The 27,678-nt window shown below is 31.9% G+C and overlaps 1 protein-coding gene across 2 annotated transcripts in view; it reads right to left on the bottom strand.

Moving 5' to 3' along the window:
- The window catches only part of Blimp-1 (PR domain zinc finger protein 1), a 35,721-nt gene extending 8,692 nt beyond the window's left edge, over positions 1 to 27,029 (bottom strand). The window contains exons 1-2 of one of the 2 annotated variants that reach the window (XM_088274170.1): positions 25,893 to 27,029; positions 3,556 to 3,635 (exon numbers count right to left, since the gene is read on the bottom strand). In XM_088274170.1, coding sequence (XP_088130296.1) covers positions 3,556 to 3,564 — 9 coding nt within the window. In that variant the 5' untranslated portion in view covers positions 3,565 to 3,635; positions 25,893 to 27,029. The remainder of the gene's footprint in view (positions 1 to 3,555; positions 3,636 to 25,892) is intronic. The other variant, XM_088274171.1, reaches the window with a different exon arrangement.
- Positions 27,030 to 27,678: the final 649 nt, after the last annotated feature.

Here is a 27,678-nt window from a genome sequence, read left to right as displayed (position 1 = left end):
AATATATTTACTATATATAACTCTGGAGTAATTTATTTAGAAGAAAAAAATACTTATGGCTTCGAACCCTTTGATTTTCTTTTTGTTTATATTAGGTTATCTATATAATATTATATAGTTATATATATATATATATATATATATCAGATATATATACTAAATGTCCCGGGTATACTATAAATACTGCATGTGTCGGGTTGTGGTAGCGTGGTGAGTGTCGCGGGCTCTTGAGTTCGCTCGAACCCAATCTACCACAATTTGATACCTACGAGTATTTCTAATAATGAGCCGCTTAAGCTCACTGAAATCGTATGAAATTGAAGTATTTTTGTAAATAATAAAAATAAAAATATTTCTCTTTAAACAAATAGATATATAAACGGCATGAAATGGAGTTATACGATACTATACTCCGTATTAAATGATAAAATTATTAATATAAATTTAAAAATACAGATTTGTTAGTATTAGGATATTGAATTAGATTTTTACATGATTAGTACACAGCTTTTAACTATATTTTTATTTATTGAGGTTTACATAATTATGAAAGCGAGACTGTTGATATCTATATAGCATGACGCGAGATTAATTCATTTGTTCATTTTACTAGTTTATCAGTGCGATTTGCAAGTTATTAGAGATTGCCTTGATTTGTTGCACTTTGCGGGCTGTAGCAGCCTTGACCGAGACCCGTGAGTGCGTCGTGCGTCACCAGTCGCCGACGCCGACGCCGGCTTCCGAGGGAGATTACTCCGAGGTGAAAGAAGCGGGGCTAGTGGTACAAATGACCTATTACAATAAGTGTAATTTTATCACGAATTGTAAGCCTTACATTCAACTATTGTTTTCTCCTGTAAATTATTACTGCACATATTACAACTATTACTTAAGTACCTAGAATTGTATAGCTATATTAAGACCCTTAGTCCATTTAATTTTCACATTAGTTTCAAAATGCCATAACAAGGCGAAACAATTGTCACAAATTTTACTTTTATGTGTTTTTTCTCTCTCTCTAAAAGCAGTGTTTGATTTTAACATTTTACATATAAATTGGAAGCTCATTTGGTAAGTTTGACCCTTTTCGAAACCATTCAAATTATTAAATTAAAAAAAGTATTTTAAATTAGGTGAATATGAATACATGAAATCCCATTACATCTAGTCTACTTGCTGTGAACCATAGCTAACGGATAAGGGCCAGAAGAAATATTTAAAAGTATATTTTTAACCGCCTTGTCAGATGACGTTTCTGGAAAAATTAGGAAATTTCCATAACGCCCCTTCATTTATTGATTAAACCGCTCCGCGTGGGAATATTGACGTTCATTCAAATCAGAGGTAAATTAATTTGCGTATTATTTATTTTGACCACGGCAAGATGAAAACAAAATCTAAAAATTAAAAAAAAGATAAGTAGACCGATAAACATATTTTTAAAATTGGTAGTATCCATTTTAAAAATGTGTAGTTTCACCTTTAATTTAATTTTGTTAATTTTAAAAATGAAGTTTTATTTATTTTATACTAGTCTTGGTCCCGGCTTATTTACAGACAATTTGTACAATATTTTTTGCTTAAACAGAAATAATGTATTATAAAACCAGTTTTTTTATATTAAAATTATCCTTAGAATACGTGTTGAAGCGCATTCCAATAAAGGCGTGTGGTTCAAGAATTAGTTTTCATATTGGTCGATAAAAGGGGCGGCAACTCACACCACTGACCCACTTCCGCTCAGATGTGCACCTCAAACTGCGCACACACAAATGGCAAAGACAGCATTCAGAACGACTGTAAGAAATTCTACATGCTCTCGAGCGGTGCCTGCTTCTGCGCAGGAAACTCGGGAAAACTCGAGGAAACTCGGAACCAACAACGGATTTCTAAGATTCCATTATGCCAAAGATTGCAACGAAAGCAATATCGGAGCCCATTGGTGCATAGGGCACTCTATCGTTTTGACGAAGTGTCTTGATAATTTTTATCATAATGTTTTGCTTTATGAATATGAAGTTATATGGACATTTTAAATGCACATATATTTTCAATATAATTTGTATTGAACTTGTATATATGTATTACTAATGGTTATATTAAAAGGAATAACTTGCAAAGCCTCTTTTTTTAAAGGCTTGTCTGCAGGAAGTAAATTGAAGGTAAAGGTGAAAAATACATCACAAATATCTAGATCAATTCAAAATATGTATCTTTTATACTTAATTTACTTTGAAATTGGCAGGAATCAAACCCGCAATGTCAGCTTCGCAGTCGAGATCTACCCAAATATCTACCCACAGCTCCTGTCATTTTATTTTTGACTATTTTATATTTTTGTACTTAAACATGGAATCCAAATATAATAGTTTAGAAACATAATTTTGTCCGAAGAATTTCGTGCGGTAATTAATTAATTATTTTTTATTGATATTTTTTTCAGCCTTGGGTGGAATCAAGCCACGTACCTCATGTATAGCTAGTGATAGCCTGTACACTGAGCGGGCAGACGACAGTACCATTGTGAGTACATACTCAACTACTAGTTAATAAGTGGGAGGGGAAAATATGATTATTCCTAGGTCAAGTTAGTCTTCACCTCGCGCAGTGCAGATACGAACTGCATTATTTATTTCAGATTGTACGTATTTTCCAAAACATTACTGTTTCTTTCTCCTTAGCCCCAGTTTTTTCTTCTTTTATTTGCATTCAGTAGTGCAAAGGCCCCCTCCCCATTTACTTAAAGCAGTTGAATCAAGATTGTATATAACCTAAAGCTAAGATGATTCTTAAAGTATAACATACAAATGATAGCAGCGAAATTTTGTTGTTTTTCATATTGATATCATTGTGAAACAAATTTGGAATCTCAAACGAACGCGACCAAAAACTAAATGAGAATTCTTTGATACGTATAAAATTAAGAAGATGCATATGCAATTAATGCATGGTATGAACGTAAGCAATGATTACATAATGGAATTATACGTTTGCAGCAGCTGTTAGTTACGTAAGCATTGGTAATGGATTTAAGACAGAGGTCAGGATATGCACTAGTATGCGAGCACATATACCGTACCAATCAGTGTAGCGGCCGTGAATCAAAAGTACAAGTAGGTACTACTACGTTTTGACGTAACTCGATTACTATAAATTTCGGTCAATTTTTATTGTAAAAATCGATAATTTTAATGAATTAATTTGATGAAAAAGGTACAAATTATGCCAATTCTATATGTCAGTACGTCAATCATTATCAACATAAAGTTATTAAATATATGATTTTATGCTTATTTTATAATGACACAAACCCACAATGACGAAGTTTATGGGAAGGGAATGTGGAAGTATTTGGAGATTAACAGAGATTTAACCGTTCGGTCGTTGTCTGGATTAATTGTTAACTTATCACATCTGTGTTCAAAAATATGGAGTGAATGGTAAACCATTCACTCCATATTTTTGAACATTACATATTTTTTAATCCGGATATGAATCCTTAATCTTTCCTGAGGTATGACGATTTGTAAAAAGTAACAAGTAAAATTTACTTACCAGTCTCATATTTTTCTATGATTAAAATCTCTGTGAACTTATGTTTTCCCAAATCATCTCATCAGCGCTTCTGGAGAATCCTGAAACAAAAATACGAGATTTAATTTGTTGTTTTAATTAGTGGATAAATTTTAGTCGGAAAATGTAAAACGTAAATAAATCCAAACATATTCATAATACTTGACTAATCATTTCGAGTAATACAACTTTACTGTCAATAAAACATAAATTAATCATTCCTGATTTTATTACAAATCTATTTTGTCAACTAGAGCTAAAAAATTCTTATTGGTGTCAGTTCTTTGTATAATAAAGTAAATAAACATTAATTATGTTGAGATGTAAAAACAATATAATATTAATCATAAACATTAAAGGCATGTCACTTAAATAAAACATTATTCTTGTATTAGACAAATATAATTAAAAAAACTTAAATTATTTAAATAACTTCTTCCTTATGAAAGAATTGTTATTTTTAAAACATAAAATTGAAATAAGAAACTGCAATTGATTTAATGATACTTGAACGAGAGCCATTTGGCATTGGTGATATTTTCAGTAAATCAAAAGTAAAGGAAGTGACAGTAACTTTGAATATCATCGTACTAATTTGACCTTCTATCGAGAGTTGTTTACTTTTACAACTAATTTGGCTGATTAAAATGTGATAAATTATATCGTTATCCAAGCACGAGCCTTTCTATAAGTTTCATCATTCATTAAAGTGGCAGAAGGATCCAAATATAAACGGAATCTTAAGTCAATTATAGTTTACTACAATGTTTGGGAACAGCTGAAATAGTTGTATATGATAATTTTTAATTTTACCAAAAATAGTTGGAATAACAAACTGGATCTGAAATAGTGGTGGATGAAGAAATTTTGGAACAGGTAGATGATTTTGTATATTTGGACAGTATGCTTTATAGGAATGGAAAGATTGATAAAGTTTTAGAAAGGAGGGTGCATGTTGTGAACAGAGTAGAAGGTGCACTGAAATCAGTTATAGAAAATAACAACCTTTCAGCAAAAGCTAAACGGGCAGTGCGCAGTGGTGTAAAACGATGTATGATAGATATTAAAATGGTGATATATAAATAGAATGTAAGGTTGAGGTAAGCATTATCGATAAAATTAAGAAAAAAGAGTTAAGATGATTTGGGCATGTCAATCTGGGCATGTCAATTTGGGCATGAGTGTTGAATGAACTGTTAACAAATTTATGCGGAAAATGTAATAGAAGTAGAGTAAGACCGAGGTAAACGTAGTATGATCGAGTATTTCAAATACTTGAAAATGGTCAGGTCAGGAGTCAGAAAAATCGGTGCCGATGTATTAGAAGATGCATAAATGTGGATGAGGATAAGAATAATTATAATAATAATAATAAAGACGGATTGGTATGGCGATTTATTCTCTCTGCCTAACCTACGGGAAGCGGCGTGATGGTTAGTTAGTTAGATTATCAATAACAATCGACTAAAGTTTACAGGGCTCTTTTAATTTTACCCGTATGATATTTTAAAAACATTTGCGAATTATTTTCTGTTCAAGCAAACCTGTTTCGAAAATTTTTTCATATTCGGATATTCACGTCCTAACAAAATAAAATAAAACAATTTATTTAATAATTATATTAACTGAATTAATAAGACGTTTATGCACATAATTTTGAAGTGTATTCCTTGAACTTCCTATATGATAAATATCACGTTTAAGGTTTAATACTTTGAATTGATAAGCTTGCACATATGTACTTCAGCAGGCGTGATAATGTTTAGTAGTTGATAAGAATTTATACTCAACATCTAAATACAATACGTAACTGTTTAAGAAAAACAGTTAAATTCTCGACAACTGCGTCAATTATCAGAGCTGTAAATATCGTATCTTGAAATGTGTGAGAAAATAATATTGCTATATTGTTATTTTTTCGACAATAAAATGATTGGGTGGCTAGAAAGCATTAAAATAAATATTTATTGGTGTTTTTTTTCACGATAAAATTTATTTAATATTACCCTGGACTGGTACCTAAAGCGGAGAACTGATTCCTTCATGTGTTAACGATAAAAATTACACCACGTTTATATAATGCAGTGCCCTATGCACCATCGGGTGCGGATAAGGATTTGAAGATCAAAAGAATAACCCGTTCAATATATAAAGGATTGAGTATTAAAAAGGACAATTATTATATGATACAAGTACTTTATTTTTAAATGAATTTACTTTCAAATTGACTTTGATATGCAATGGGGAGACCTTCACACTACACTTGATAGCGAAGCAAAATGCTTTAAAAACATCAACAATATATAGAAATATGCAACACTTGCGTAACAAAATGTTGGTGATTATTTAGTTTTACATTTCCGTCATGCCAATTAAAATCGTAATAGTAATTATAATTAAATAGTAATAATTATTACAACTATTATCAAGTAAACAATTTCAATAAATTTTTATATATTTAACAACAAAAAAAACCTTTAAAATACGAATTATATGATGCAGTAAATAAAACCTTCCCGACCCAGAAAAAAGACATATTAGGATTTCGTGCTTCTTGCCGATAGTAAATGAGACCTGCAGGAGCTGGTGTCAGAGTGATTTGATGCTGAATGTTGACATATCTAAAGGCATAATAAAGCGTGAAAAAGAGAAGGATTTGATTTGTTACTGTGAAATATGTAAATTTTGAGAATGCGTACATGAAGAGATGGCTCGCATGAGAAACCTTCCTATCGCAGCATGATAAACTCACTAGCTATCCCCACTCCCAAATCAATATGCAGGGAAGCCACTAAACGATGGAGAGGTAGTACATTTACGTCAAAAGTTTCCAAGATAATTTTTTACGACAAAATTAACGTGATGTTTACTACCAATGTAAAAATAACTTTAAAAAAGCATTTTATTGTTTTATTGTCACAAGCCCTTTAAATTTCGATAAAATATTATATATAGGTACTTACGTCAGATACAATTCCGCATTGCACATTTACATATGAATCGGTTTAGACTAAGCATGTTTCATCGCGATAGTTTATTGCTTGCAATGTCAAGTGCAATGATTACAGCAGAGCTAAACTTAGTACATCTATAATACATAATGTACTGCGCGTATGTGCATCAGCGGTCGCGCTTGCATGTGCATCTCGTGAATTCGCAAAAAGGCGCTGCACATTCATCTAATGATGGAAAATTGCTAATACTAGCGTCTCTAAGCCAAATAGTTGCAAGGTCAACGCGGAAAGAGGGAAAAACGACGATAACCGCAATAGAAATGCGCCGGTTAGAAAGGGACGGAAAGACTGGGATAACCTTGGTGACTATTTATACCGTAGAAAATCTATGCATTTTCAATATCGTTTTCGATGAATATTTGTGCGATGCATAATTGTGTAATATATTTCTAAAGTAATTGAAATCATATCAAACAACTAAGTAAATTAAATTGTAATAAATACTTACAAAATTAAGTGAAATGCATAAGATATCTTTAAGATTGTAGTTTAGTTACCGGTATGTGCCAACAACATAAATACAAATTTCATTTGTGGTTCAGTATAAATAGTCTGGAGTCATTTTAATGTTTTACAAGGTTACTATAGAACATGATATTGACTTGAACTGTTTTTTTTTCAATGTTCGAAAGGATTTATTGACGAATGGATTTAATGATATAAAGTCTTTATTTTCGAAAAATATTTTTAAAATGCATTTTTGAAAAAAATGTTTTTGCGATTTTTTCACAGATTGTCCATATCAATCCTTTGTTTAAAATATTTTTTTGACAGAAGTGTGCTATTTCATTAAATATTTTAAAGATTAAAAAAAAACTATGATAAAATGAATTATTGAAAACATTTTTATAAGTTTAAACTACAGTTGACTAATAATATGACATTGATAAAATAACATTTTTACTCACATGATTTACACAAAATCTTATTCTAATTTGTTATAAGGGAGACCTTAATAAGTAGGCAAAGCAGGTTTGCCTTGAAAATTAGGATTTGGAATGAATTTGAGGTAGAATGGGGATCTGATCGCATGTTCTTGACTACGTCGGAACTACGAGATTTTATTATCACGGTATTGATCAAAATATATTTTCGATTCATAAAAAGAATATTTAAAAATATTTCTGTTTGAGATGTACCCATAGAAAGTTTTAGTAGAAAAGCTTATTATTATTCTCTCAATGGAAAAAAAAACAAACATCAGGAGCTAATAGTTTGTTTTATTAGAAAATCATAACATATGTTACATTGACAAAAATAAATCATTAGATTGTTATAAAACAATGAAGTATATAGGTATTTAAAAATAAAATTACAGAAGTACTAATTAACACTTTTACTTTACTTTTACGTTTTAAAAAGAAATCATTGGAGTTTTATAAAAAAAATATAAGTATTTTGTCTACAGATGTTTTTATTAATCACACCTACATACATATGTGCAATATATATAAATGTTAACATAATATATTTATCAGTTTAAAATACTTTCATGCTCTCTAATAATTGACTTAAATGTTGAATGAAACTTAATTTACTTACTGCAAGAGATGCCAAGTACACAGTAGGCCTTGATTCTTCAATGTTCTTTAACTTGCAATGACTGCATTATGCACAAAAATGCACTTCTTTACTAACAGTACAACGTGGATAGTATTGTTATTCTCTCTAGTTAGTGATTATGAAACATCCTGGAGTTTTGACGTTATTTAATTGCGCATATAGGAAGAGTTCACATAGAGGCCATATTGAATTTTCTCGTGTGATGGTATTGAGCGAAGTTGTAAGTGTGTGTGTTGAAAAGCTCTCTGGAAAATTTCATCAAGGTCCTTCGATATTCAAAATAACGTTTTCTACTATGTTACAAAAATGGAAGGTTTTTAAATGTTCTTATGCATTCATTTCAATCAAGTTAATCACTTTCTTCCAAGAAAAATTACACAATTGTATTATTGATTGTATTTTAATATTTTAAACAAAGAAATTGTGGGATTATTAATTATTGTATTGAATCGTTTTGATTTTTAATTTTAATGTTTTATTCTTCCTGTGTGCGCAGGAATAGTTAAAAAAAGGGAAATATTATTCCGGTTAAATAATTAAATAAGTTAACGGTAAAAAAATAAACACTTAACTTATTTTTGTATTGTATCGCATTCATATATTATAAGTTTTTTTTTTAAAGAGTATTTCTTTTTTTAAATCATGTAAAATGTTAGTTTATTTGATCGGTTTTCACTAATTGCGGGGAAAAGAAGTAAACAGTGTTTAGTATAGTGTACTCGTCCGGTGACAGTTTCTGCATAAGACGTCCGTTCAAAAGTAAAGTTTGCGCGATACTGAAAGGGGTGTATTCTCGATTGAGGGGTGTGCGTTTGATTGCTGCTATCTCTATCTGTTTACTGAAAATTCAAGTCTAATCAAAATCAGTCTCTACACCGTCGCTTGGAAAAGCGCACCGAACATTTTCAAATTCCGAACATCCGCAGTTTTCCGGCTCCTCCGCCAGGGTGCGTATTTGCTGGAGAACGATGAGCCACTGACCTTTCCTAACGCTTTATCACTGAAGGCGGGCAAAATGGCAACTAAACCTAAAATGTGGGTAAAACAGTCGCGCGACTTTACCGACCGACCTACATGCACTTATTCGACTGATGCATCCGAGACTGTCCGTCCTTTTCTCGCTGACGCGACGCCCATATAGGAAATGAAACGCTCGCTCTTCCGCGAGTGAACTTTTGCGCAGGTCAGTGCATCTTGCTTACCCGGAGCGCAAAAGTTCATACGTGCGAACGATACGGTGATATGTGCATTAGGTTCGTCTTCGATGCATTTTCTAACAATGTGCGTTCGAGTCAAATTTAGTGCTCTGTCACAAAAGGAATCGAGTAATTCTTGGTGACCTTTTAAGGAGTTCCCAGCAGTGAGGTCTTATTTCATTTAAGCCGCTAGTAAAAATATTTTCGTAGTAAGACTCTCGCGTAATATGTCGATGCGCACTTATTGCGCAAAACTGGGTAATACTCAAGTTCATTATTTCTGGTCCGGCGACGGCGACCGGCCGCAGCAGTGGGCAGCAGCGCGGCCGGTCGTCCGAACTTTAATGCCTTATTGCGTACACACTTGCAGTGCGGTATCATGCGAGTTGTCATCGTGACATGTTACATATCAAACTATAGTATTTTAGCCCTATAATGATTTGAAAATGAAGTATGGTATACATTATATTATACTATATGTAAATACCATATTTCATAGATGGAGTTTAAAAATATGTAGTACTATCCAATATGTTTAATTTACTTATTATATCTACGGTTGTATAAAAACATACATTTACTCATTGTGCATGGAGGAAACAATATTATACATACATACATACGCACGTATGTAATTCATAAGTGTTTGTTGGGTATTTCAAAGGCAATACCTTTTTACTAGTTTTGATGTTCAATATCGAATACTAGCTTGTTGATTAGATGGTTAACCTTTAGAAGACATATCTACAAGATATATCTATATCTCAATATTCCAATAAGTCGTAAATTCTAATGTCATAAATTAATTGCTCAAAAATTTTTTTTTAATAGTCGTATTGTAGGGATGATAAGTATTTCAATCAATTACAATTTTGTATAATTTTTTTATTTGACGAAAAAATAGAAGCAAGTTATTACGTATAAAATAAATAGGTGATGTTAGATTAATCGTCTCGCCGATACACACGTGCTAGATGTTTATAAAAAAGATTTTATATTATGTGCCATCACATATAAAATAACTTATTAAGTAATAGTAAGTATATTTTAATGTACATAATTTGTACCTCCATAAGCTTATATTTCACAATGCTGTGCACAACATTACGTATGAAAATATCCAGGTGATTGTCCGCAGAAATGACAGAAAGGCATTTACATATTTATTGTTATTTTTACTACGAACACAAATTTTAAATAAAATATTGAGTCCATATATTTTAAGAAAAACCACATCGGGTTATTTAAAAATGAAATCGTAACTCAGGTGGTGTATGAGGGTAGATTTGTAATATTCTGGAGTTTAGAAAGAGAGAGTGAAAGGCGTCTACCGACCCGACTGCAGCGGGGGGCGGCGCGGGAGGGCGGGGAGTCGGAAGGGCGGTCAGTGATCCCGGAGTACAACCAGTACTACCACCACACAGAACACCAGTGCAATAGTGATCGTGAAAATTAATTTTTCATTTGGGTTTGAAATAAAACGTTTCAGGAAAGATTCAAGTTTAAAATAGAAAAATATTTCAGCTAAGTTTCAAGTGTGAAAAAGTCAAATGTTTCGGTAAAGACTTAAAAATCATTTTTATTGATAAAAAATATTGTAAAATATGTTTCATGTTTATTTCAATTCTCAAAGTATGATTTTACTGCCAATATACCCTGTTTCAGAACATACCGTTTTATTACATATAATCATATATTTTATGGAATGTATTATGCTTTAAAAACTTATTTAATTTCTGAACGATTTCACATACCTGATGTTTGACCCGGAGAAAAATTTAATTTGGAATTCAAATAATCATTGGATAAAGGGAACTGATCTGTTCATTTTGAGTAACTCATATTCATTTAAACGTTACTCTTTTAATGGGAAAATGTTTTACAATATTTTAAATCTAATCACAAAAATATATCATGTGTCTTATTTTCGTATTTTTTACGTGTTTATATAAATTAACTTGTACATACATTAGATTATAAATTAATGAAATAGGATTTCATCGAAATGTTTTACATTATTCACTCATTAACGGGGTTTTGAAATTATGTTTATTTATTTCGTAATATTATCATATCTAAAACAGGTGTCGTGACGAGTTAATATGAATAAACATATACATACTGTATTGCATGTATACGGAAGTACGTTGTGTTGGGGATCGTCTGGCCACGACCTACCTCTACGCGGTTCGTAGACACCCTGTGCTGTGCAGTATTATCCACTGTGTATACCCACGTTCAATATGTATATTTTTGCATACATTTTGTCTGCTTACACGATACGAAAATAAAACAGTATTGTATTTGTATATGTATTTTATAATCACTGACTTTTTTGGATACTGTCCAATATACCAGATTTATGTATTAACCAATTTTAGAAATAATTGCCTATTGATGATAGCGTACAATGTATTAATTATCTGTTGATTTCAAGACTACACTTATTTTATATATTTTGTTAGTCAATTACCTGCATGAAAAGTATAATAAATCTTAGTTTAAGTATTTTAGGTATAAATTTTGACCATTCATACTAATGTTTCAGCAAACATTACTCATAACACATTATCTCTTAACAATAAACCCACTAATGTACGTTCAAGAAGATTAAAATAAGAAATTTGAAGGACTTATTATTTGCAAGATTATTATTTTACGTCAGTTTACTTACGTATTACGACTATTTTTAGTGGCTTGTTACATTTTGCGTTGAGTTTATGTATGATGACCTTAATTAAACCGGTTTTTTATCTTCCTCAAATATCACACAATAAGTTTTTTTTAGTAAACATCAAAACGTAATAAAAACAAAGTTCAAAATGTGATATGCTGGTCTCCAGAATGGGCTGAGTGCCCGTATATATAATGTATAAAATGGTCTCTTTTGGCAAGAGCCTTTCGCAGGCTTCGGAGGTTCTCCCTGTTAAACTTTTTGTACCCCCTCGGAAGGGGTATTTAGGGTGTGAGAGAATTTGGTCGATACTTGGCGAGACCTCAGACAGTACAACCTGACCTAAGGCAACTGATTATGTATGAAGATAGGAATACCAAAGAGAAGGACGAAATAAACAGGCGATTAGTAATAATAAAAAAATATATTGAAAGTTTTATCTAAATCATCTAAAATATTTTCAATGTTCATCATTTAATTTTAATGCAGAATTTGAAAAAATCGTGTATAAAAAATTATGATATTGAAGAAAAAATAAAATATGAAATGTTTTCTATCTTCATTTTAAGATCTGTTCAAAACACATAAAAAATCTTAACCAATTAAAAAAAATTCCAAAAAAACAAACATGTTAAAACGTATATAAGTGTACTATTAAATCGTAAATATATGTTTTTATGAGTTTTTTTTAACGCACATTACTGTTGTCTTGAAGTAGGTGTACTTTATATGAAATCTTTTTTTCAAACAGTATTTAAACCATAAAAAATATTACTAATTTTTAAACGAAAATACATTAAAAATATAACAGGCATTAAACTGGAGATATTAATTCAAGTATGCATAAAACATTGTTAAATTAATAACAATAATAAAATAATGTACCGCCACACACAATTTCCAAGTGCGTACCTATCTCCGTGGTTAGTTACCGTCAAGAAGATTGTTTATGAGTTAAGTTTTCTTTGAGAACGGGTTTTTGATCGGTAGCCATTAGGCTCTATGTTGATCCGTTCAAAACTTAGTGAGGCACGGCGCTTATGACTATTTGTCGTAGAACTTTCGAATTTACCGTTGTAACGGCAAGGACGCGTGAGGGAATGAGATGGCGCAATACGTGATAAATGAAGAAAGGAAGTTAGGCATATGTGAAGTTACTTGTAAACGTCTACATACAGGTTACTATCACAAATAAACATGATTCAGGTAAAATAAATCCATCATGCAGGAGGCAATTCTATGATTACCTATTGAAAATATGAATTTTGTTCCTTCTTGAAGCGTATATAAAGACATTTTTGTAATGTGATTGTTAATCATGGGTAGAATAAAGTAGAATAATAAAAGCAATGAAGTATGTTATTATTTGAACTAGCCAAGACTTCATAAATACTTAGAGATTCGTCATTTCATCATTCAGTTTTCAAAAATCCTAACTTATCTCATTTCATGATTTTATTGTTTTTTTTTAAATAAAAAAAGTTAAAAAAATTAAAGTATTGTTATCCCAATTCCAAATTATAATTGATCGGTCACATTTTTGTAATAAAGCAATTTGGGAAATTGTTTCGTGATCGAGACCAATGTTTTTATATTGAAAACTTCATTGTCTGTGTTTAATGTTGGTACTTAAAGGTTAATAAAGTTAAGTAATATCAGAATCCAAGACATTGAATCTGTTTGAGGTCATTAGCCTTTCGCCTCTATTGTTTGTCTCACTCGAGATAAAAACTCAATTCCTCTCTCTCCCTCGCACGCATCAAGAGTGTTATCCATTTCTTTCGATCGTACTAGAAATCGCGAGCAACTATCTCGCTCTACTTTTCATATAATGACGAGTTCTTTTGCTCATAAGAAGGCATTGACACCAAAATAAATAGCACAGAGGTTTTTACTATAACTAATCTATTATATATGTTCTAATTTGAAATATTTTTCATGTGTTACTTAATTATGCACTCGTTTGTATATAGATTAAATAAATTTAACTTAAAAAAACCGCTTGCTTATATTTATAAGCCTGAAATTTCCCTTTTTCTAAAAATGCAATTGTATATTTTTTTCATTCTAAATGTTAAGTTTATTTTCTGAACAATAACATTACAAAAATAATAAATCAAATTATAGAATAATAATTGATTTAACAGGAGGCGTTTTTTAAGTACAAATAAAAATTCTATGTAAATTACTTTGACACGAGTATAGGGAGCCATGGAAAAGCATTGCGTAATTTATTGAAGTAAAGAATGAAATAATAGTCCGGCGATATCTGCCAAGTGTAGGTTTGCCATAACCTACCACATTGGAAACCTCCCTGTCCCGCATAAAGCTTTATGTACGCTCACCATCCCATAGAGCCTCCCTCCCCTACTCGCCCGGCTTAGAGAGGCATTGCTCCCTCACCAACACATCCAAACCCCATTCATGAAACAATACCACTCATTGTTTATTTTATTAAACTTTTCTTCTATTAAGCTTTTTTCCTTCATATAATACGTATTTTAGGAATTATTTTTATTGACAATTAAAAACTGTAAAAAACAATATTATTTAAAAACGTATATTCTAATGACAATTGAGCCTGTGGATTTTGGTAAATGTTAAAAAAAAATTAATTGAAACATCAAAAGTTATTTTTATTTTGCACACATACGTTTTTTTTTAAAAACACTTCATAGCCGATGATATCCATAGTTGAAATTAGAAAATTATCAGAAACTTTTATAAATCCTGATAACAATAACTTCTTTGACAAACGAGAATTTAAGAGCAAATATTCAGACTCACTCAAATATGTATTCATTTTAATTTGGCACTTCAGCAAATTTAAGATTTATTCTTTCCACTATTTTTCTATCAGCCAATAAATTCAATAAATCGAGTTTCTTTTGAAGAAAACATACTCGGTTTTTCAAAAAAATAATATCTTTTAACTCAATCAACTAGGTACATAATATTTTTAAATAAATCATTAATCTCTTGATTTTTTTTATATGATTTTTATTCTACTACTCTACAAAAAAAGTTTGAAATATTCTTCAGCTAATATTTAGTTTGAACTTTAAACATTACTGTATTAAAGAAAATATTAAATTAAATTCAAGCTATTTTTGTTGCATATAATTTTTTAAATAATTTTAGAAAACGAGTTTAATAAGTTTATAAACATATAAAATTTTGAGTTGTGTCTCCATTTTGCATATAATTTTCTTTTAAAAGCGTTGCAAACTTCTGAAATCTAATCATTTTAATTCGCAATTTGCTAATTTGATAATTTGTCTGTTATTTATTGATAAATATTTGGTGATTTTATTCACAGTACTTTCTTGTAAAATAATTATATAGGGTCTCTATATGTATAATAATTTCTCACCATAAAAAGCTTATCTAAATCTGATTTAACGCACCCTTTCCCGACGTGTGCAGTGCACACGCTGCCCTACTGGAAACTGTATCGAATTTTGCATCAGGTTATTGTCCTCGGACCTACCCCAATGGGCGCCTTGTTGGGGAAAGCTTAAATTCTCCTACCAGCTCACTACAGATATACATTTTTACTCCAATACAACTATTGGGAGAGAGGTTCAATGCGACGAAGCCTAGATATACCGTATACGTTATATGCGAAACGCACCAACTTCTAAAAAATGTTCGTCTATTTATCGACACAGTACCGGTACCTGCGTTTGGTGAATAAAATACGAATTAAATATAACCCTTGCAATTATATATGGTGCCTTTTTTAGACTTAGCTAATCTATAATGAAACTTTTTTTCTTTCTATTTTCATGTTTGAATAAAAAAAATCGACAATATAACCAGCCTTAATTACAAATTTGTCCGCCTCCATAGTGTAATGGTTAGTGTGTTTAAATACCGTGCTGGAGATCCCGGGTTCGATTCCCAGGAGGGGTGAAATTAAATATTAGTGATTTTACAAACTAATATTAATTAAATATTCCCTGGACTGGTCCCTGAAGCGCAAGAATGATCACCTTGCCTTCATTTAAGTAACGATCAAGATAATACGATGCATTGGGTAAGGATTTGAAGAATAATAAGAAATTACAAACACCGCCTCAATTCACACTTTGATGTAATTTAAAACGTAAATCTATGTCAATAAAGGAGTATATTGCTCATTGCATTTATAATCGGAAATAGATTTTTAAAATTTGGATTTAATTTATGGAGTTACAAAAAAGTCAATAATAAAAATAAACGAGTGAACGAAAAAAGGAAGTAAATAGATTCATTACATGTTTTAAAACAGGTGAAACGTGTTTTTTTTTTAATTTACTGGTTTTTTATCACTGTCTTTTATCGGTTAATCGTTGCGACTTAACTATAGACATACTATAGCCTCCGCCCCGGTCGATGAACCCGAACACACACCCCGCCGGCTGCTGTACTACCATAAACCCCCCTTTCTCACACCCCCCAGGCACTGTGACCCACCGAGCAGCGCCGTACACAGCCGCCGTCTGCACACCGACCCAGCTCTCGTGGCACGTAAGGTTATACTCACTACCTCGCTACCCCACACCTACTACTGTTGTGCAATGAAAAACTCGTGCATCGCACTGCGGAAAATGAAAGGGAGTGGCGCTTTCACCTTTTCCTTTATTCCGGGAGAAAACTACAACATATTCCTTATTTATAATTCCCCGCGAGGCAGAGACTTCACATAAAGTAATAATTTTTAATTACTTTTATATTAGCTCCTAAATGAAATTCATCTACGTACTATGTAGGATTTCGTATTTTGTATACCGCCATGCTTGAAGTTTAGCATTTTCGTCCGGATAAAGTTTAACTTTATTCCCGGTGAATAATAAATGGGGGTAAAAATATTTGTATTTTTACTATGATAATAAATGCAACTAGCTTCTCAAGCAAATCGATCTCCATGTCTTCGTATTAGTTTAATCAAGATACCATTGCACCTATCCGATATAGAGGACAAGTTTTTCTCATATTTTAGTCTTGTGGGATATATTGATCTGGTGGCTTAACATAAAAGAGATCTAGGCGTTTTCGTTAAATATATGGCTTTTGGATTATGTTCAATGATTTTATTTCAACACATGAAGAGCAACTTTCATTTTTTTAAAATAAGAATTGCCAATTTTTTTTAGTAAAAATGTATATTGTGTAAAGCCAAACACTACCTTAAGGGGCATTCCCATTTGTTTGTGTACATAAGTGCAAAGTCTACGTAATTAGAGAGAATTCCTTCCTGGAACTTCAAGGAGCTCTATTTCTATGTATGTGGGTACAGTCGAGAAGAATTTAGTCCACAGATGTTTTTTTTACGAAGAAATTGAATTCATAACGGAATCGCATAAGAAAACCGCGAGAATATGGAATAAAAAAATGTTTTTATGACCTGTTTGTAATGTACTGTAATGGTATTCTGGAATGAAGACAAATTGTTCAGGAGACGCATTAGAAGCGATATAACATTGTTTATTTCACAATATTATTTATAAGTATTATACCAGAATATGTTTTGGTAATACGAGTATGTAATACAATAATTATGCTTAGCTAAGGTTTTCTTCAGATTTTTTTTAGAAACTTCATATTGATTTTCCAAATTTGAATTGAGACATTGTTCTCTTAAAAGAGCGATATATAACTTTGAAATAGGTGGATATCCCTGTAACTAACCTCCAAACTAACCAACACGCTTCTTCCTACAGGGGTAAGAAAAGAGAATAGAACGCCACACTGCTGCCTCTTCTATATTACCAATGATACATGATGAATCTATGGGGAGATACATGATGTATCTCCTCATAGATACCCGATAATTATTCCAGCTCCTGACCTGACGACGCCTTTTCCTCGGTCTTCCTCTGCTCCAATTTCCAACTACATTTGCAACATAAAATAGTTTTACTGCTCTTTACTCATTCATCCGTTCCAGATGTGTGTTGAACTTTGGACATCAACACACCTTTCTTAATTTTATCTATAATGCTAATCTCAGCCTTAAATGAATTATTCCCGTTTGCTATTATTTAATCATTTCGTTTAACTGCCTAGGGGTTTAAATATACAAATATCTCATGCCACATTTCAACGTGATAAAAAAAGTTGAGAGGATAAACCTAAACAAACTTGTGCATTATTTGGCTTGAACTTGGCATGGCAGCATGCCGGAGTGGCAGATGTGTTCGGTTCTAAGAAGCAAAGAGTTGTCGGATTATTATTGTCGATGCTCAATGCGCCTCCTTCAAAGGTGCATGTGCATAATGTGAATACTTTCAAAGTGCGCATTTACCAAATGGCCAACGGATATTTTTGAACAATATCGTGTGGAAAAGGCGGCGAAGTTGACAATGCATTTGGTCAAGAGATTAAAAATGCATTTTATCATATGTAGTATGAGCCCACTGGATTTTTGAGAAAAGGATATTAAAAACCTTTCCGTGAAAATAAAAAAACCTTTATAAAATAAATGAAAGTCTGAAATTTGCAGTCTTTACTAAAATTGTCAAAATATGAACTTACTTAAATAATAAGAACCGAATTAAAAAAAAAGAGAATATCTTCTTTATTTTCACAGTAAGTGATTTCAAGAAAAATAGTTTTCAGTATAAGTTTTGAAGTCATGAAAGATTCTTGACATGTGCGAGTAAATACAAAATGTTACGAATATCAATCTCATTTCAATAGATATTAGTAGATGTAGTTTCAATCGATGTTATATACTTATAAGTAACATTTAAAAAAATGAGAAAATAATGTGAATTTTTGCCCGGATTCTAGATTATTGCGCAGTAAAAAAACATTTTTTCCCTTTTTCGTGTGCGATGTTGCACGCCATACAAATCAACGTACCTTTCCTTTCATTTCCTTCGTTTTATATGCAAGCCTAAGGGCTCTTGTCAGGTAGAGGAAGACAGGTAAAAGCATTATAACGGGACTGTTCGTCTTCCTGCTTCACCACAATAGGCACAACTATACAAAGTCAATCGATTACAAAATGTACCAGCCATAGCGATGACCACGAGTAAAAAGTGTTCGAGACCTGTTCCGTTTTATCGTTTGCTGTAATTTTTTTTTTGACGAGTACAGCGTAACTTACAAAATTATTAGCACCGTAGGGATTATTCATCTATACAAGTGGTTGAACTGCATTCAAGCGCCTAGTGTTAAACATAAAAGAACAGCACAAATGGAAAACATTGTTAATATATTGTAAAGGCCACGAATTAATGTTCAATGATAAGACTCATAATTGAAGAGAACTTACTATTAGTTAAATATTAATAATGAAATCAAAATTAAATACCACCAAACATTATCTAATAAATAAATAACGTCACAATTGTTTAAAAGGATAATAAGCGTAAGATACATATTTCAAAAAAATATTTATTGTATAATAAGTAAGTTAGAATGACAATTTTGTTTTTTGTTGTAAAAACATTTACCAAATTTATATGTATTTTCACATTTTACCTATTGGTCAAATCAATACATACAATGTGATCAGTCAGATTGATCACATTGTATGTAGGTATACTAGTTTATGATTTTTTAAAAACATTTTTACTACTTCAATATGCATCTGGTGACCTATATTTAAGATTTAATTCAAATTCCCCATCTGTTTCCGACTAATATCCAATGTACATATGTTGCACCTTTCAACCAGGTGATTTATGTTATTGTCGTAAAGAATTAGGTTACCATATGAGATAACGGGGTTAAATGATTTGGGTAACTTGAATAAAAAAATCTAAAATAGATCTTTAAGGGGTGGAATTAATAACTGTTTGGTTGAATAAAATATCCCAGCACGAGTCAAACGGTAAAAAAATGCGTTACTTTTCTGTAGTGCTATATATTTTACTTGAAATTGTACTATTAATACAGGCAATAACGATACGGGTAAAATTCATAATTTACTCATTGATTGAATTATTTATCCTGCATATAAAAAACTAACTAATTGGTACCTATTTAATGAACTAGGGATATTGTTTTATTTAATTAAGGAATATGAGAAAAAAACTTTTTTTAATCGTCTAATGCAAACTAAATTCAAACATAATAAATTTGTGAAACATGATTTTTACTATATTTTTTAAATAATTTTATTAATCAATTCGGCAGCCACCTCAGGTCAAATCTATCCATTTTTAATTTAAATTTTACTGAAGTGTAACTTATAATGTATAGTTGTTGTGACAAAGTAATTCTGCTAATATATGTAATATGACGATATGTATTTTTTAATTTAATTCAATTCCTTTAATATCCATATGCTTTAGATAAAAAAAAAAACTTGAACTAATGAAGATGGAAATATCTTGTTTCAGTAATTACATTAATGACGTTATCTTGTATATATAAATGACATCCATCTGGAAGAAGGAGAAAAAAAAGTAATAAAAAAAACTAATAATAATTCGTCCTTTTTATCTATCACAAACGTGGGATGCTCCATGGAACCGCTAAAGATATCAGAGGTTTTCATTGAATTTCCCGTTCCAACATTACTTGTCGAGTAAAGAACACTTGCTATAGACGAGGAATACATTTGTAACAACAAAAAATTGCTCATAATAACGAATACAATATCCTTTTTTTGTTATGCGTTGACGATTAATATTTTTTTTAAAAAGGTATGTCGAAATCACAATACATATTCATGAAAATTTAATGATGCCTAGATTTTTTTTCCTAGAGTTTAAATATTTACAGATAACTTTGGCTGAATCGTAAATCTCATTTTGACGGATATTTTCGTTTTTTTAATATTTGATATAAATGCTGAGTCCAAAGTTATTAGATGAGAACTCGATGAAACGATAGATAAAACAAATAATTATATTTTTCAAATTGTGCTTTATATATGCCTTTCAGCCCCGTACATAGTTATCTATGTTTATTTTTTTTTTAAAATAAGGTCAGATTATGGAATAAAATTTGGCATATTTAGCACAATCGCAATAGTTTATTATTAGATAACAAGTCTAGTTGGTAGATGAGGCTTGTACAGGAATTTTTATTTTGCGCGAGTGAATGTTTCGAGTCCATTTGAGTTCAATGGCCTTTGACCACCGAAAACGAGTAAAGCGGGAAGAGTCCTCCCCTCTACACAGCCTCCCCCACCAAGTGTCCTCCCTCCCCCTTCCCCCCTTGGCCGCGGCCAAGAAGAAGTACTAGAGTAATCTGTTCAACTGCATTCCAACGTCTTAACTACCTAATTTTTAAAATAAAATGTATTTTGTTTTGTTTCGTGGTATTAAGGGAATAGAATATTCTAATACATAGATGATGTGGTAGTTATCGCATTCCACTACTGCGCCCCGTGTTCCGGGTTCGATTCCAGGAAGGGGTGCCATGTACATACGAGATTTTATAATTATAACTATTATTATTCAATATTTAGATAACATGCAACCATATAGTGTACAATGTACTTTATTTCATACTACTGTACTTCTTTTATGTACAAAGGTATCACAAGGCCTAGATTGTAGTATGAATGTGTAGTGAGTGTTCTAGAAGCCAAAACGCTATACAGGTGGATTCTAAATGAAACGAGTTTATGATAAAAATATCTTATTTTTACAGCTTTTTTGTCTATGCAGTTTTCCTTTAATTTTTTTGAGTACTCTTCTTAATAAAGAATAAATATGGAATATTAGTTTTGGTTCAGTTAATTTCGTGTTAGTTTTGATAAAAGTAATTTGCGTATCTCGTAACCCTTCAAATTCATTCCAATCTGTATACGGGGCGCAGGATCGATCACCTTCGTGTGATTGGTGAAGTTATACCGTGAAGATCTGATGCTGTACTCAAATAGGTAAAACAAATCGATCAAACAAACATGTTAGATTGAATTATATGTATTAGTGATGATAACAGCAATATAACAAAAATTAATGTAATAATTAATAAAAAAAGCCAATAATCGACATCCATCAAAATAATTTAAGAAGTTAATACTAACGTATATTTTCTAATAATTTTTATCCTCCCCTGATAAAGTGTTTTCTTGAACGTAAATAACCTGAAGGGCATATGATCAGTCCTGCGTTTCAAGTATAAGAGATATTTATTTTGAATCCTCCCACCCTGGGAATCGAATCCTATCTTAGCAAAACGCTCTTACAGCAACACTGTGGATACTGACATACGAGCATATACTCGTATCTAAATGACACTGCAAAAATTGATTTAAAAAAGATTGACTAGATCTAGATTTCATCAATATCTTATAATACTGCTCGATTTGATAATTTGATATTTTTTGTCAACAGACAACTAGGAAGGCGTTGAGAGGTTGGTGACTGGAAGAGCATACTGCGTAAGCACCGTTGTTCAACTGGTTTAGACAGACCGGTGCAGCGGTCAGGGGCAAGTGCCGGCAGCGCGCCGGTTCCCATCGCGACGCTGGAAAACGCGTCGTGACGTTCACTGACGTTTATGGATGTTTTGACGGTAGTCAATAGAAATAAAATCCGTTTAAAGGTAAGTGACGTAGGATCATAATCGTGATAATTGACTCTGTAAATTAATATTAATTTCACACAGCGATATGTGACTGACACAATATATAAAGAGCCATGTAATAAGTTTCACAAAATCGGAAAAATCGTATGATAATTTGAAAGAATGCTTATTTCAATATATGAATTTATAGACGTGACTACAACTAGTCTTTATTAAAAACTTTACAGTATCTGCATAAAAACGAAAATGTTTTACAATAACAAAAATAATAATAAATAAAGCCAGTAAGGCACAATTATCAGTAATTGTAACCGTATTTTTTTTAAAGTAAAAAGATTTTTCATATCCACTTTGTCGTTCGATCGAGAAAATGTACACAAATATTATTTGAATTATTTTAATAAATTTATAGCATGTAAATGAGTTTGTACGATTTAATATTCTTTTCAATTTACTAGGTATTCAAAAAAGCTAAACTCTGACTCACGAAACATCGGATCGGAACGAATGATTCGATTGTTTATTCATTAGAATATTTGGAAATAGTACGAAATGAAAATATTCCAAGAAATACGTTAGTCATATTAGAAATCATTCATAGACAAAATGTATAGATACTACGACTTATGTATATATCTATAGAAAAAAAATGTATATATCTCTTATTTTATTCCTTCGAGCCCTTGTCCATGCCTAATATTGCATAGCATATTGCAGCTTATCAAAGCAGTGTTAACTTGGTCGTTAATTATATGAAGTCAGTCCCGCGCTTCAGGTACAAGTTCAAGGTACTATAAAATACATTTTCATTTTGAGCTCCCTGGCTTCGAACCCCAGACCTTTAGCACAGTAGCTAATTGTTCAAACCAGTCCACTACGGAGGAGTACAATTTTTAATACTATAATGAGTCTTAAAATAATGAAAAAACATTTTCTCAACGATATTTAGTATTAATGTTTTTTTTATCAAAATGTAAAACCTTGTAATGTCATTTACATTTTACGTACTTAAAAAAGTATAAATCATATTCAGTAATATTCAAACTGTACACAAGTATACATTTTAATATAGAATCGGATTTTGTAAAAAAAAGTGGGCCTTATGAAAAGAAAAATATTTATAAAAATCGAAGAGATACGTATTACCTAAATGCGCAATACTCAACACGTCATCCTACGGCTGGCTTTTTCTGGATTTTTTTAATGACGAGATGCTAACCATTCTCGAGACGACATAGTCTTTAAGGAAAGGACATAAAAGTCTACTTTCGCTTGGCATTCGTTCCCGACCGGACGCAGTTCAACGACCGAGTTTTCATGGGTTTGACGGCCCCAAAATATTGTTATATCACACAGTGCAGAGCCTTGGAGAACGAGCGCGATGGCTCGTCGCGCTGATAGGTGCTGAAATTCCACCATTCAGAGAGAGCCCATGCAAAAAGTATATTAAGGGAAAATCCATGTCTCCGACAGCGCTCTACGCCACTCACATTCTCTTGCGCGGGTTCTTCATAAATGGCGAACTCTTCATAAGCGCCGGGAAGCGAACAGCGAGTGCTGAGCATCGGAGACATGAGAGATAATAATGAATCAGAACCTAATGAGAACTTGTAAATTAGAGAGTTTTATTTCATATAAGCATGTTCACATTGAAAGTGATAATAATTGTTTGTAATTACGTAATTTATTTTTTACTAATTTGGTGCTTTCGTATATGTATAATTAAAGTAAACAAATTACAATATTGCTTTAGTATTGTGATCGGTATGATATTGTCATACACCTAAATAATTTTGACGGATTTGAATAGTAATTATCACCGTAAAAACATATTTTAAAAAATAAGGACAATAAAATCATTCAAATATTGTATTTTTTTCTCAATTCAGTAAAATTTTGTTTCCAAATTTTCAAATTAATTATGAAAGGAAGGTAGGCTTAGGATAATTGACAAATATATCATGTCACGACGAAACGTCTACATATTTACAATAGTATTTTGTTTAGTCATGTCAGTAAAAATGTCTTACGCCGCTTCCCTATCGTAGTAGATAGAGAGAATGAAACGCCACAAGTATCTATCCTAACCCTCGAGTTACGTAGACTTTAAACACGATTTAAAGCTCTGATTGATTTGGTCATGCCAAGTCCTTTTTGGCCGTCCTCGTTCTGGTTATCCAGACGCGATTGGCGAATATACTTTCTCAGTAATTATCCATTTCTTCATCCATGCGCTCCAGATACCCAACCGCTTCACATAGCCTTTCCGGATATTTTCAAGTATCCCTATATTAAACTTACATCCTTCTAATGTCTTTATTTTAAACTCATTTTCATAAATTTTCCACACATATGTTTAAATACTTAAGATCTCATATTAACGACAATTATTCGGCTTGCATTCTTCTTTTGCTAATTATAATCCAATAACGCAAATTCAATTTCCGTTCCATACATCAGTATTGGCGGTATCAATCCATTATGTATTGCCAAACTAATCAGTTTCTATAGATATACGTTTATTAGCAATTAGTGTATTCAAAGGAGCGTTTCTAGATTCCCTGCATTCACTGTTCTCTCAATGCCATTATCCACTTTTCCATCTCTTGAAGTCTAAATGAAATATTTACAAACATATGGAAATGCTCTTATTAGCAAATAGTGCATGGATTAGATTTACTATAAAAGAGTTTACACAATTGGAATTTCAATAACAAAAGCTAAAAATAAATATCCCATCGCCAGAAATATACGTGACCTGAAAGTAAATAGGAGTTACATGACCTTGGGAAGTTGTTTCTGGAAATATGCTAATTTTGCTTTGCAGGATATATACATGTACGTATGTATATTATTACACATTTACTTACAAAATATACTATTTGAATAGGCCGGAAAAAATAATATTATTTCGAGTATGTACTAGCAAGCCACGGAAAATATAATTATAGATAATTTTCAAATTGCTCTAACCTTGAATTTTGGGTCTGATTTTTATATAAAAAAAAACATCACATCGAAAATAATGGGCTATTTTACTTTAAACTAATCATATTGTTATTCACAATTCTCATTCATATTTTTTGTCATTTAAAATATAAATAATACATTTGAACACATGGAAAAATAGTGTTTATATGTAGATTATTGTTGATGTATAGAGAAAATATATTTAACAAGTTTTGGTAATTTTTGAGGTTTCTTGCTTTACCACCCTGTTGTTATTTTTAGTTAATCGAAGAATCCTTTGCATATAAAATAATGTACAAAAATCTTCTGAAAAATTACATATTGAATTCAATTTATGTTTATATATAAGAATAAGTGCTTTTTTCAATCATACGGATATGCAAGCTCGAATAAAAAATATGTTTATTTTCTTGTTTTTCTTACCTTAAATTGATGATTGCGACAAACATTGAATGTGACAAATATCCAGTTTGTCAATCTGGATTTCAGTAATCCTCCGTTTCAGCGGTATAATAATCCAATAAAGGCACCAAAAATTGCGAATTACTTCACCATCTTTAGCACTAGATATGTTTATTTCCTTTTTAAATCACTAAAATAATCCAGAGTTAGCGAGGTCACTAGATCCTCTCGGCTCTATAAAACACTCGTATATTTTTAAAAATCACTGCACTGAGGAGTATTTATTTATCACATGAATTTTTGCGTTTTTCTGTCACTCGGTATTTTGCGATTGTCACTCGTCGCGAAATTATTCACTCGCGTAATATGCGCGCGGTTGCGGAGAGTTCAAGTTCAATGACTGGTGGTTATCTTCCGGCAACAGAACGCTGGCTAGTGTCAGTGTGGCGCGCAGTGCACGCTGTACGGTACGGTAGTAGTGCGGCTATGCCGGGGCTCAGCTCGGTACTGCGGGCAGGGCTCGCCTCGCGTCGCGGGGCCGGCCGCTCCATGGGCCCTGCTGCGGGTGAACGAACCGAGTTACGTCTGCTCTGCTGTTACGGGGCCCCGCGGAGGACCCGTTACGTTCCGAGTTCCTGGGAGAGTCACCTCCAACTGTGGCGCGCGACCTCCACTTGTTCAAGCAGAGAGGATAGCGCACCACTCGCTTTCTTTCATTTTCATTTAAACCTTAATATTTTTTTTAGAGATAAATTACTATCTATATACCTGATTTATAAATTTTAACCCACATGCGAAAAATAAAAATTCATGCACATAAGTATAATGATAAAAACTACCTTTTTAAGAGTGCCCTTTTTGAGAAATCGCCTTGTAATATTAAAATTTCATTATTTCACTGTATTTATTTATCAAATTATATATTAGCGATTGTAAATAAATTTGGTTCATGATTAATAAACGAATATTTATTAGGTGCCAATTGTATTTTCTGGGTTATCATGCAAACATTCGGTTTGAATTAATATTATTAGTCCAATGAATTTGATAGTTATTGTATGTTTTCATTCTAAAGCAGTTTTTACTTTACTATTCGATTCAAATTATTAAGTTACTGAAGTAGGTTGCTTACAATATTTTGAGTGTGTCCAAATCATTCGAAATTAGTAGTTATTTATTTAGTGAATATTTTAAACCAGCCTATGACAGGTCATGAGGGTTATAAAAATATCTAAAATTCAACATTCTTCTTACTTACTAATACGGATAGCAAGTATTGCTACCAAGTATTTACTATTTTTGCGTTTCGTTTTCTCAAAAGCAGTAATGCCTTTCCCCAAACTCCTTCACCTACACATACACTAATTTTATTATCTGTATTCCATCAGATACACTAATTGTCTATTTCTTTTTTTCCACAGCACTAGAGAAGAAAGATTGAGAAGCTCCCCGGGTATGCAGTGCTATCGAGGATTGAATTCACGGTTACGGTCGAACACTCCATTAGCCGTGATTCTATACAGCGACTATACACTCTGCTGTAACAGTGCATAACGACCGTTTTACCTTGGCAATGAACAACGAGGAAGAACATTGCTGAAGCAGGTAAAGAGAGAGATGAATGTCAACCGTCCCGTTCTCTCATAGGTAAATGCACTATCATATAAAAAATTGCAACTGATAAGTAGAACGCGTGAACATGCTGCATCTATGTTCATTTATTTTTTGTTTTGTTTTCATAAAGTGACTTTCTATTGCTACTTTATCAGTTACTGCTTGCACAGATTCATATGTTGTCTCTTAATTG

Source organism: Brachycentrus maculatus, unplaced genomic scaffold, assembly GCF_059751285.1.
Source record: "Brachycentrus maculatus isolate JH-2025_06_01 unplaced genomic scaffold, ASM5975128v1 h1tg000637l, whole genome shotgun sequence".
NCBI classification, from domain to species: Eukaryota; Metazoa; Arthropoda; class Insecta; order Trichoptera; family Brachycentridae; genus Brachycentrus; species Brachycentrus maculatus.
This window is presented reverse-complemented; position numbering and strand designations above follow the sequence as displayed.